This window comes from Zalophus californianus, chromosome 5 (assembly GCF_009762305.2).
Source record: "Zalophus californianus isolate mZalCal1 chromosome 5, mZalCal1.pri.v2, whole genome shotgun sequence".
Classification (NCBI taxonomy): Eukaryota; Metazoa; Chordata; class Mammalia; order Carnivora; family Otariidae; genus Zalophus; species Zalophus californianus.
Genome location: NC_045599.1, coordinates 143,095,995 through 143,108,945, shown reverse-complemented (window position 1 = coordinate 143,108,945; position 12,951 = coordinate 143,095,995). Strand labels below are relative to the sequence as shown.

General features: G+C 39.0%; 1 protein-coding gene across 1 annotated transcript in view; it reads right to left on the bottom strand.

Annotated features, from left to right (window-relative positions):
- The window catches only part of DNAH5 (dynein axonemal heavy chain 5), a 263,927-nt gene that overhangs the window by 184,732 nt on the left and 66,244 nt on the right, over positions 1-12,951 (bottom strand). Inside the window, exons 6-12 of the mRNA XM_027606690.2 lie at positions 11,740-11,877; positions 10,812-10,988; positions 9,725-9,838; positions 8,348-8,455; positions 6,141-6,263; positions 5,368-5,583; positions 1,755-1,862 (exon numbers count right to left, since the gene is read on the bottom strand). Of these exons, the coding sequence (XP_027462491.2) occupies positions 1,755-1,862; positions 5,368-5,583; positions 6,141-6,263; positions 8,348-8,455; positions 9,725-9,838; positions 10,812-10,988; positions 11,740-11,877 (984 nt within the window). The remainder of the gene's footprint in view (positions 1-1,754; positions 1,863-5,367; positions 5,584-6,140; positions 6,264-8,347; positions 8,456-9,724; positions 9,839-10,811; positions 10,989-11,739; positions 11,878-12,951) is intronic.

Here is a 12,951-nt window from a genome sequence, read left to right as displayed (position 1 = left end):
CTGACTGTGAGCTCTGAGGGCAAATCTACAGGATTTATTTCTGTATTTATAACCCACAGCATAAAAGCACAATGTTTAACTGATGTACAGTAAATGCTTGTTTAATTGCAGTAAATCTAGTTGTTATTAATTCATGACTCACACATTAATTTGGCATTCTTTGCTCTCCAATTATGTAAGGTGTCCTAGAGACGGAAATAGGAATGAAGACAATCCCTGCCCTAAAGGTGTTCACCATCTACCTCTATCCTATCTACAAGCTACTGAAATACCATGTGATCCAAAACTGTTGGGAAGCCCAGAGAATCAGGACTGCCACTGCCCATCGATTTCCAAAAAGAGATCAAGATCCATTGCCTGTGGGGCACTTGGGTGGCTCAGTTGGTTAAGTGTCTGCCTTTGGCTCAGGTCATGATCCCAAGGTCCTGGGATCGAGTCCCACGTCAGGCTCCCTGCCCAGTGGGGAGCCTGCTTCACCCTCTCCTCCCTGTTTGTGCTCTCTCTCACTATCTCTGTCTCTCTCCCTCAAATAAATAATAAAAATCTTAAAACAAACAAACAAACAAACAAACAACAAAAAAAACACCTTGAATCCTAGAGCTAGACTGCCTGGATTTAATCCTGACTCTCCCAACTGTTATCCCTGTGACTTTGCGCAAGTCACATAATCTCACTGTGCCTTGTTCTTCCTCTGCAAGTGAGGGTAATAACAGCACCCACTTTACAGGATTATTGTGATTATTAAGTAGTTAACACCCATAAAGTACTTAGGACAGTACCTAACATATAGAATCAGCTCATTCTATCATGATTCCTTTTACCTCTGAACCCGCTCCCCAGAGCTCTTTTTCCTTCAAGTGTAGAAATTGACTTCAAACCAAAAATTTTGGAAAAGAAGTAACAGAATGGCCATTTTCCTTTTATAATCAGAAAGGCGTATACTTAGCACTTCACTAGGATGAAAAGAAGTTTGAATATGAACTATGGTAGACAGCTGTGGCGTCATCTCCCCTTTACCCTCCTTGATCCTCCTCCTCTAATGACAAACATTCCCAATCTCCCCCCGACTCCGAGAGGTCCTAACCCCCCGACTTTTACCACATAACCCACAGGTGACAGGTCCAGGCCTAGACACTCCACTAGAACTGGCCAACCCAACCCTTTCCTGAGGGATTTAAAGCTGGGGCTGGTCCTGATATATGTTCTCAGAAGTTGCTAATGGCCGTTCATTGCCCACATGGACTGGAAGTCAAGATGGCTGGTCTTCCGTGAGACAGGGTGGGGGGCTGGGGGCAGAAGGAAAAAGAGAAAGAGGCTGCAGACCAAGAAGGACCCAGGTGCTGAGTGGGTTCTGGTACCACTGTTTCTAAGGCCAACTGCAACCCTGCCTTTGCAATCTACCAAACAGTTGGTCAGAATCATTGCTATAAAGTAACAAACAAATGGAAATGAATTTCTAAATTCTAACCCCACATTTCAACAGAAGAAGAAAACTTTCTAAGAACTAAGATGGAAGACGTGCAGAAGTCTGTGATTACAGATCATTATCCAAAGCTATATTTATGACCCTTTAATCTATGAAAAAGAGCCTTCAATTATTAATGTGAAATCACAAAATGCAGGCTGAGGTTGCGATCGGTCACCTCTGTGATGAAGATGCCTCTCCCTTCTGAATGGTTAATGATTAGCAGCATTATACAGACTGGAAAAAATAAACACACAACTGTCAACAGGAATTTTATTATATGACTTACATGAAGGTCATTAGCCTGCTTGCAAAACTCTTCATAATCCTGGTCAAAATCCATTTTCCGCTGGTCTAAGAAATTATATTCCTTTTTCTTTATGGTAGCAACCATACTCTGAAATGTCATGAAAGAAGTAAGACAATATTTCAATATTCTTGCATTACTTAATTAAATATGACCTTTAAATGTAGAACTGTATAATCATTCCCCAAAAATCAACTTAAAAGGAGCCTTATTTCTTCAATTATTCACATTGCTTAATGCTTATCAGAGGCAATATAATGTTGCCTAGTGCATTCAAAGAAATCATTTAGAAAGCATTTTCATGAGGTTTTACGTATTCCTAAAGAAAAACAGAAAATAAACCACATCTGAAGAGTAGGAGAGATGTTTTCTCTAAAACTTTCTTACTAATGACATCTGAAATTAAAAAAAAAAAAAAAAAAAAAAGCCCAGACTAGAATTTACTAAAACATTTTGCATTGAAAAGTTTAAGTCTTCTCAGAAAATAAATAGCACTGGGGCACCTGTGTGGCTCAGTCGTTGGGCGTCTGCCTTCGGCTCAGGTCATGGTCCCAGGGTCCTGGGATCAGGTCCCGCATCAGGCTCCCTGCTCAGCGGGAAGCCTGCTTCTCCCTCTCCCACTCCCCCTGCTTGTGTTCCCTCTCTCACTGTCTCTCTCTCTCTGTCAAATAAATAAATAAAATCTTAAAAAAAAAAAAAGAAAAGAAAAGAAATAGCACTAACAGAACCCAAACAGCCTATAATATCTGGAGATGAAAAACTATCTTCCAGGCCTCACATGTCTTAAATAAAACATCAAACCACAATCTGCTGTTTAAAGACTCTCCAGAATTAACTGCTTCCTCCTATCCTGCAAAGCCACAGTCTGTGACTACAAAAGTACAAACCAGGCAACTCGTCTCCTTGAGAATACTATTATCCTACGTTTTGTTTGCTCAGAATAATGAGCTATCATGCTCTACGATCACTCTCAACCAGGTACTAAGCCATTCTCAAACTCAGGTGCCCACACTGTTGACACAGGCATATAATTTTTATGAAGAAAGTTGAGCCTCCTTCCATCATCTCTTCTTCAAAGTCATTTCCATTTAAACATCAATTCAAATCTCTCAATAGACAAAAGTGTATAAGCTGCGTAACTTCTTGAATCAAGTTTACTAATTAAAACCTACCCTTTCTTGCTGTTTAACTACAAAATTAGTTCTACGAAGACACTGTATCCATATAATGCTGCCCATCATGTTATGTGCAATGTACACAAATGGTCATTTAAGAGTATTAAGTTAATAAACTGATTAATCATGACCTTAAACCAACTAATCAAACTTGATCTACTAAATCATTTACTTGACAGATACTTAGTGCACACCTATTATATGCTAGTGAACTCTGAAGACACAGGAAGGAACGAAACAAACAAAGGTCCCTGCCCTCAGGGGATGTCCATCCTCAGCTGGGAGAGGGGTCAGAATCTATGTAAAGCACGAATAAATGAACAGGATAATTTCACACCATGATAAAATGAGCAATGTGACATAGAGTGATTGAGAGGAACAGAGATCAAGGAAAACCTAATTGAGAGGGTCATTTAAATGAAGATCTGGAAGCCAAGAAGGAATAACCATGTGATGATCCAGAGGCAGAACTTTCCAGAAAAAAAGCCCTATAAGCCCTCAGGTGGACTGAACTGACTTGTATCTGGAGAACATCGAAGAAGAAAGGCAGGCAAGGAGGTGGGGGAGGGGCGGACACGATCTTGATAGCTATGCAAGGAGCCTGAGCTTCACTTCCACGGTCACCATTTTGAACTTCTGACATTGGTATTAACACTTAACATTTCATGCACCATCTACATTTTATGTCACTACCCTCTGGTACATCCATTTTAATCCTCATTTCACTTTAGATTTTTAAAGCAATTTCTCTTCCCAGTATTTTTATCAGGTTAGAACAGTCTTTATCTGCATTTAGATGTATAGTTCAACTTCTCCTTCAAAAATAAACTTTGAAATATGCTCCAAAGTTATTTTTTTTTCATTAAGAATAGAAAATAAATAAGTTCCAAACTGAGAAGTAAATGAACACATTCTGTCTTTGTCTTACAAGAAGGTCGGTTTCAGACACAGATTATCCACCCTGAAGATAACACCCAACCCACCTAAAATGTTTCCTGCTATATAACAAAGGTCTTTTTTCTTCTTTTCCTAAAATCTGGTCTACTCAGGAAATGAAAAAATTCCTGATATTAGCCTAAACTGTTAGAGTACAAAAACCAATGTGTGGCAGGAAATTATATGATCCTTTTCAAATCCAAGTACAAAAAAAAGAAAAAAAAAATTAGCTTTTAATATTACTGTCCCCAAACAAGAGAAACTTGACTATACCTAGACGAAGAATCTAAAACCCATTTTGGGGGCGCCTAGGTGGCTCAGATGGTTAAGCGTCTGCCTTCAGCTCAGGTCGTGATCCCAGGGTCCTGGGATCAAGCCCCACACCGGGCTCCTGGCTCAGCGAGGAGCCTGCTTCTCCCGCTCCCTCTGCCTCTCTCCCTGCTCATGCTTTCTCTCTCTCTCTCTTTCTCTCTCTCTCTGTATCTCAAATGAATAAATAAATCTTAAAATAAATAAATAAATAAAACCCATTTTGTTTGTAAATTGTTTTTTTTAAAGATCTTCAAAACATTATTAGATCACTGTGCCCACTTAAAAACTAAGACGAGTTACACATATACCTTTAAAGCAGTTAAAAATCAAAGTAATTGGGAATGGTCGGGCTAAATTAAAATCTGGTCCCCTTTATTTTGTTAACATAGGTCCAAATAAAATGCTAAGTGTAGCCACAGCTGGATGCACTCAGAACTTGGTGTCAGCTAGCGCCTGACACATAGTATATGCTTCATTAAATATTTCTTGCATGAATAAATGAAATAACTTATATTCAAACATTTTTCTTGTGCTACTAATGAAAATGCTCTTACTAATGATGATTAATTTTGGAGTATTGAGAAGTCATTCTCATAATCACATACCTGAAAAGAACATATTAGCACCATTACACAATTCTCATATAGGTTTAATTTCTTTATTGTTCAAGGGCCGTGAGCTTCCATCTAACATTACAGATGGATTATTTGAATCATTCTAAATATAGATATTTGCACAAAATATTAAAGTTTTAGTTATGGATAGAGTAGCAAATTTAGTTTTAAGGTACAGAACCCGGGGATGCTTGACTGGCTCAGTCAGTGGAGGACATGACCCTTGATCTCCAGGTTGTTAAGTTCAGTCTCACGCTGAGTGTAGAGATTACTTTTAAAAAAATAAAATCTTTAAGGGCGCCTGGGAGGCTCAGTCGGCTAAGTGTCTGCCTAACTGCTTAGGTCATGATCCCAGGGTTTTGGGAGCGAGCCCCACATCGGGCTCCCTGCTCAGCAGGGAGTCTGCTTCCCCCTCTCCCTCTGCTCTTCCCCCTCTCCCTCTGCTCCTCTTGCACTCACTCTCACTCTCTCTCTCTTTCTCAAATAAATAAATTTTAAAAAATAAAAATAAAAAAATAAAACCTTTTTTTTTTTTAATAAAGAAAGAAAGAACAGAACCTGGTATTTAGTGACCATGTCTTCGAGCCCTTCAATTTTAGAATCTTGCAGGACTGAATATGTCTGGAAGGTTGTAAAGATGTCTATTATCTTGGCAAGACGTCGGTGGAAAGTTTCAAATTTTCCAAAAATATACATCTCACTAAATTCAAATTGCTTTTCACCTGGGTCTTGTTTAAGCTTTTGTTTCACCTTGTGAAAGCAGTGCTGGTATTCCTTAAAGTTAAAAACCAAAATATTAGAAAGGGAACATAACACAGGTACGAGCCTTATTCTCTTAAGTTGGAGGCAGCCACAAATTTAAGGTAGAATTGCAAACCCTCCAAGTTTCATGCCTTTGTATGTACCCCTTCTTCAGCTGGGAATGCCATGTTTCCCAACTCCCAATCTAGCAAATTCCTAATTATTCATGATCTAACTCAATGTCACAGCCTTTCCACGTGGTCCCCCTGGCCAACAGTAGCCTCCCTCTGTGTCTAGCTCCCCATTTGTCCCTAAGAAACTAAACAAACTACTGCATCTTTGCACCTCTGGTACTGAGTGTGGTGTCAGGACATAACCGGCCCCCAAAACAGTAGAATAAGTGAATAAATTGTGAGAGCAGATTTACTAACATTCAATTTTCTTAACAATAAAGAATTACTGTTTTACAAAAAGAATGACTTTTGAGCAACCAATAGTTCGGTCACGGCGAAGTGATTTAAGATGCATCGGCAAAAACAACATACAAAGAATAAAACATTATCCAAATATGTTACTAAGCTGACCATTACCTGCTTAAGCTTAATTGCAGACAATATTTTTTCCACCACAACATCCTGCGGCTGGCTCCAGATGGAAGCAGTTCCATTGTTGGTAATATAGGCTTTACACGCCGATATCATCTGATTAGTCACCTGGAATGTCCCAATAAAATGGTGTGAAGTACATAAAACGGCCATCAGTCAACAGCTGGACTAGACGGTCCTTGACTCCTCTACCTCTCAGAGTGTACAATCTGTGACCTTGACATTAGGTTTACTTTTTTCCATCGCAACTGTGATCCAGCAACAACATTTTTTTTGCCCCAGCCTTACTGAGGTATAAATGACAAACAAAAATGGTATATATTTAAGATGCACAACATGATGCTTGATATTCATATACAGAGTGAAATGATTACCACAATCAAGTTAAACACCTACCCCCTCACAGTAACCATTTTGTGTATGTTGAAAAGACTTAAGATCTGCTCTCTTAACAACTTTTGAGTACACAATACAGTATTATTAACTATAATCACTATGCTGTGCTTTAGATTCCCAGAATTTATTCATCTTATAAGTGAAAATTGTAGCTTTTGACCAGCATCTCCCCATTTCCCACTCTCTCCAGCCCCTGGCAACCACCCTTCTACTCTCTGCTTCTATTTGTTTGACTTTCTTAGATTCCAATATGGACTGTCAAAATCATTTATAAAATCACAGTTGGAAGCACTATGGCAAATCAACAATTCAGGCGCCCCTGTGTATGCAGGATGAACACCTTAACCAGCCAGGAAGGGATTCACTTCCCTATCTAAACGCTGTTGAGAGTCCCCCAGCCTCCTTAGGTAGCCTGCTCTAACATGTAATTCACAGTCTCCAAGTGCCTTGAGAAGGACCGTCCACCCTGGTCATTTTAAGACACCAGGAGCTGGAGCAGAAATGTCAAAGGGAGAAGCAATAGAGGGTCAAGCTGACTTCCATATGCACTCACATTTTATCCATCCTTCCAAACTGTAAAAAACATTTCAGAATTTTCTTGTGATTTTTCTTTTTTTTATAAATTAAAAGGAAAATCAGATGACTATCCAGTCTGCGTGGAATGACATGATGTCTGGGATGTGTAGTGCAAAGGTCAGGAGTGCGCATAAGATGGATGGCATGCAGGCAGAACCTTGGTAACAGGTACATGGGGGGCTGGTGTACCATTCTCTTTCTTTCCTTTTGTACCTGCCTCAAAATTTCCATAGTGAAAAGTTTTTCAAAATTAGATAAATGATGGTTTCACAATTTTGTTCAAAAACAGGCCTTGCCGATAATATGCATGAAGCCTGGTGTGATGACACAAATTGATTTTTGAGTCTCCTACTCAAAGGAATATCCCTCATGACCCTAACGCGTCCTCTGAATGTGGGAAGAAGTGCACCAAGAATCTCATGGATTTCCGTCCTTTTTCTGCCTGAAGTACCTGACTGAGAGCAGAAGAAAGGGAGTCTCCTGTCCAGCTCTTGGGGTGGACGTCCCCCTTCCCAGCAAGAGCCATGCTTCCTAGTATGTTAGCATCCACAACACAAGCCCAGATGAGATGAAAATGCCTCTATCTTAATACAACGCTTAAAATTTTCACCTTGGTAATGAAAGTCATTTACTTCTTAGAGACTGTTCAAAATGGGAAAAGCAACAGTGCTCACCATAAACAGTTACGAGTTAGGACATAAAGTTTAAAGATCGTTATGTTTTTTGGCAGAATCATTATAATTGCTTTATGGATTACTGAAACATTGCAAGTGGCTTTTATTATCATGATTACTGTTCTAATAACACCAAGTAAACAACTGTGGCATCAGATAAATTTGGAAAAGTGGCACATGAAATATAAAACAGGAGAAAGCCAGTTAAATATAGTTTTTCTTAATAAAAATTTACCCAATAGGAATAAATAATGTGCGAAATAACATAGGGAAAGAAATTCAAAGAGAATCTTTATTTTTTTTATTTTTATTATATAAATAACACCATATTTATTACAATAATTACTTTGGAAATAATGCTTTATGATTTGTGAGAATCAGCCTCACAAATACACTTAATTCTCTCTGTTGAGAGATTAAAACTTTTTCTTTCATTGTAGGATACACAGACACTGAATTACGGCAATGTGGTAATTTCTAACTATTAAAAAATTAAAAATTGCAAAAAAAATATAAGTGACCATGGACTCTATGCTATGCACTCACCTTTACAAACAGAGATGTGATCTTCTCAGAGGTGTTATAGTACTGAGAGATACTATAGATCATTTTAATTGCATTTATAAGTGTAGGAATAGCATCAATCATGGATATCTGGAAGACACCATGAGAGTTTTCAAAGAAACAAATATCAAATTCAGCAAAATTCTAATAGTCGAACCATTCAATCTTCATTAGAATAAAATTAGCTATGAGACCTTTTTTAAATTTTTTAAATATTAACTAACACCACTAACTACTTACTAATGAAATACAAACACTAATGAACTACTTACTAATGAACTACTAACTTAACTAACACTACTAAAACTACCACTAAAATATTAACTATCACTTCACATAAATGTATTTAAGGGTCATTTTATTTGTATTATTTAGTCATATGCAGTTAATCAAATTTTATTTCTATGCAAGAAACATTAACTTTCTGTTAATGACAAGGTTAACGGTTAATTCTGTAATAAATAAAAGCAGGCACTCCCTAAAGTTAAAAGATAAAACACCAGCTGATAACCCTTCCCACACTTCTTTGAGTATCATCCAGAGTATCAATTATAATACTTAATGGAAACTGGAATATACAATAAGGGTTTTTAAAATATAATACTGCAGGGCGCCTGGGTGGCTCAGATGGTTAAGCGTCTGCCTTCGGCTCAGGTCATGATCCCAGGGTCCTGGGATCGAGTCCCGCATCGGGCTCCCTGCTCCTTGGGAGCCTGCTTCTCCCTCTGCTTCTCCCTCTCTCTCTCTCCCTCTCTCTCTCTCCTCTGTCTCTCATGAATAAATAAATAAAAAAAATCTTTAAAAAAAATAAAATAAAATAAAATAAAATAAAATATAATACTGCATATCCATCATAGAGATAGACAGATCTAGATAGACATGCGTGCACTTGACCCTTAAACAATGCAGGGGTTAAGGGTGCTAATCCCCATGTAGTTGAAAATTCACGCATAACTTCTGACTCCCCAAAAACTTAACTACTAATAGCCTACTGTCAACCAGGAGCCTTACCGATAACATAAAAAGTTAATTAACCCATATTTTGTATGTTTTGTGTATTATGTGCTATATTCTTACAATAAAGTAAGCCAGATAAAAGAAAATGGTTACGAAAGATAAACTACATTTACAGCACTGTACTGTGTTTATTGAAAAAATCCACATGAAAGTGGACCTATGCAGTCCAAAACCATGTTGCTCAAGGGTCAACTGTATACATTTATCATTTTCTTGAGAGTAGAAAGAGGTTTCAAAGACTTTTCCAACAGACTACAATATTAATGAACCAAACTCCACACTCAATTCAGCCAGTGCAAAATGGTCATCAGTAGACTAAGCAAGTAGAGATCTTTAACTCACAGGGTCACTACTGTACAAGGGGTCACAGCATTTTTCAAGTGTGTACAGATATTTGACATTGTCCTTTGCTTCATTCGCTGCATCAGTAACTCGAATATCCATCTCCCTCCAAGTCTAAGGACAAGACAGGAAAGCACTGTTAATGCATCGATTACAAAGGAACTTCCCATAGAACAGCTGCTAAAAGTCACCACAAGTCCCTTGTGTCAGACTTTCAGTTTATCCTACGCATCTCGCATCAAGCTGAATCCAGAGGAATGAAGGGTATTGCCACATTGAAGAGCAGTTTAAATTTTTTGACTGAAGTTTTAAGGGGATCTCTTCACGGCCTTCTCTTATAAAATCTACTCAATAACTAGGAGAGAGCATCAGGAGGGCACCAACCACCTTTGAACCCACACCTTCTCTCCTCCAGTGGCTCCTGGATCCATTTTGCACCTCATTCCCAGATTTTCTATGGTGAAGAACTGAAGGAAGCCTCCAGCCAAGAGCCAGCAAGGAACTGAACCCTGCAAGAACCCCACCAGCAACTTGGAGGCAGGTCCTCCCCTGGGGTGGGTGAGCCTCAGATGAGTCAACACCCTGACCATAATCTCAGGAGAGATGCTGAGTCACAGGCATCCAGCTGAGCTGCATCCGAACTCCTGACCCACAGGCTGTGACATAATATATGTTTGCTGTTTTATGTTGCTAAGTTGTCGGGTAATTTGTTACACAGGGGTATAAAAGCAATATTCTAGGGCTAAAAAAAAAAAAATATTCAAGTTAAGTTCTTATTTTAATACTCCTGGTTGGTCCGAATTCCAAATGTATATATATATAATCGTGATATTACATTATATCTTAATTACATGCAATGCCCTCTAATTAATACACATACTTACATGGACACGGGCCAACAGATACCGTTGATTCAAAGGCTATTTCCACAGTACTCAGAATTATAACAGGGCAATATTATCCAATCTTAAAGTCTGTTCCTAAAGGTGTAATAACATTTTTCTGTGCCTAGTTACTCTATCACATGAAAATGCACACAGAGAATTTTCACTCCCGTGTCACAGAGCAAAAAGAAATGGCTGACAACCTTTAGAAGCTTGGACCTGGCGGCAGCAAGCACACCCAACACAGCCTTCACATCCGGGCTTTTTAATTGATCCAAAAGGTAGTTAAATTTGGACAGTCTTTTTTTCCAGTGCTCCAGCTCTGCGCGGGGCCCAAGGTCATCTGCTTCCTTACGCAGCTGGTTGTTTTCTGCAAGGACCTGAAAATGCACAGCAGAGCCTTGAACCTCTGACTAGGGCTGGCAGCATGAAAGTTATGCACAGGCAAAAAAAAATAAGGAAATAAGTCAATTATGTTATCAGAATCATGATATATTTTTATTCATGTGCATGCTTCAAATGACAGCTTTTTACTTGTATCCATTTTTAACCCTTTAATAAAAATGTAGTTGACTTGCTCTAACTGAAAACTATTTATTTAAAAAGCTTTAATGAACTTTTGGAGGACCTGTCCTCAGAAAGCTTCCTTGACTACCCACTTACTGTATAATCTTGGAGCAATAGAACCTTGGAAAGCCCCCGTGCCTTAAGTTCGTTAATTTTCATTGTGTTTACTTTTTGATTCAATGTCCACCTTCACGTAGGATTTTTCTGAAAATATTTTTTTTTAAGTTAAGTCTCAAGCTCCCTTTTGGAGGGCACAGTGTTTGGAAAATTCCTTGTACTTCTACAGAGGTCCTCTCTCAAGTAAAATACACCTTGAGAAAATAATTGGCAAAGTGCAGTCTTCTTGTGACGTAAGTATTTAAAGCCATTTGCTTTCATCTCCTCAAATTCTTACTCTCTCTTCTTAACTAATGACTATAAATTAAACCACATTGAACTTCTCACCTTTTTAGGGGCTTGAAGTTAAATACTCAAGTAAATGGGAAGGGCATACAATATACTGTCTTCCATTGACTGCTTCAGTAAAGTGGCATCTGAAACTGATGTTTGGTTTCTGGAAATTACCTGTTCTGTCTGTCTGATCCATACTCTCATACAACCTTCTATTTTCTCCAGAGTCTCGGGGTTATTAGCTAGAGTCAAGTAGTCGGTTGGTTCCTTCAGGGTTTTCAGTTCAAATATGTCACACTTTTGAAGGTTCACCTAATTAAAATGAAAACTATATAATAAGATGATGCTAATTTTAAAACACACACACACACACACTTCTGGTTGACCCTAGGCTCAGAAGGATCTTAGGGTCTTCTCTAAACTACCCTGTTCCCTGAAGAAAGGTCCCTGGAAGCACAGTGTGATACACAATGCTCAATGCTCCCTTACGAATTGAGCACGCCACTGGAGACGACTGAGGGCAGACTTTGGATCAAAAAAAAGAAAAGAAAAAAGAGTGTACTAGAGAGAATCATAACAGTACAAAATTTGGGAATTAATAAAGAACTTAGAAATTACTTAAAAATTGAAGAGTCGACTCACAAAACCAAAGAATATGGGGGAGCTTCAAGGATATCGATTGGAGGGAGGGTAATTTCTAATCCATTACATTCTTTTTTGATACTAACCAGATGAAAATACTCTCATGTCCTTACCCAATAACATCCTTATAGTTAGCAAGTTCAATGTCAAATATACGGATTTGCTTCGGGGGGCGGGGAGGAGAAAGAGGGTAGGAAAGGAGGTGTGCTAGGTTTTGACTTGACAAAGAAACCTGGTGCATTTTCTCACACACATAAATGGACCTCAATATCTGAGAAGGGAACTTCCTTCTGGTAAAGGTGCACCTGGGACTGTGAATGCCTAAATTCAGGTTTCAGGCCTAATCCCTCTTTACCAACCACAGAATGAGTACATTTCTCTCAACTGGTTCAGAACCAGCAGGAAGGGGTGTGGTTATTTGTCACCCTCAAATGCCAATATGGCCAAGGAGCCACATCACAAAGCCCAAGCCCTAAGGGCTTGTTGGTAACTAAGGTAGAACCAGAGTTTTCCCATTTCCTTCACTTGGCTTCCTACGACAGCCCTACCAGCTCTAACCTTATCTGATGGCCTCCAGTCCTGGCTCCCATGCTCAGAAGTTCTATGTTTGTCCCATCCACGTGGGGCTCAGAGACACTACTCCGTCCTCCCAGAACCCAGCCTCCCCACTCTGTTTTTCACTTGGCTACACTCCAACAGAGCTCTGAAAACCCACCGGGGCAGGCATATGCCCCCACTCCCCTG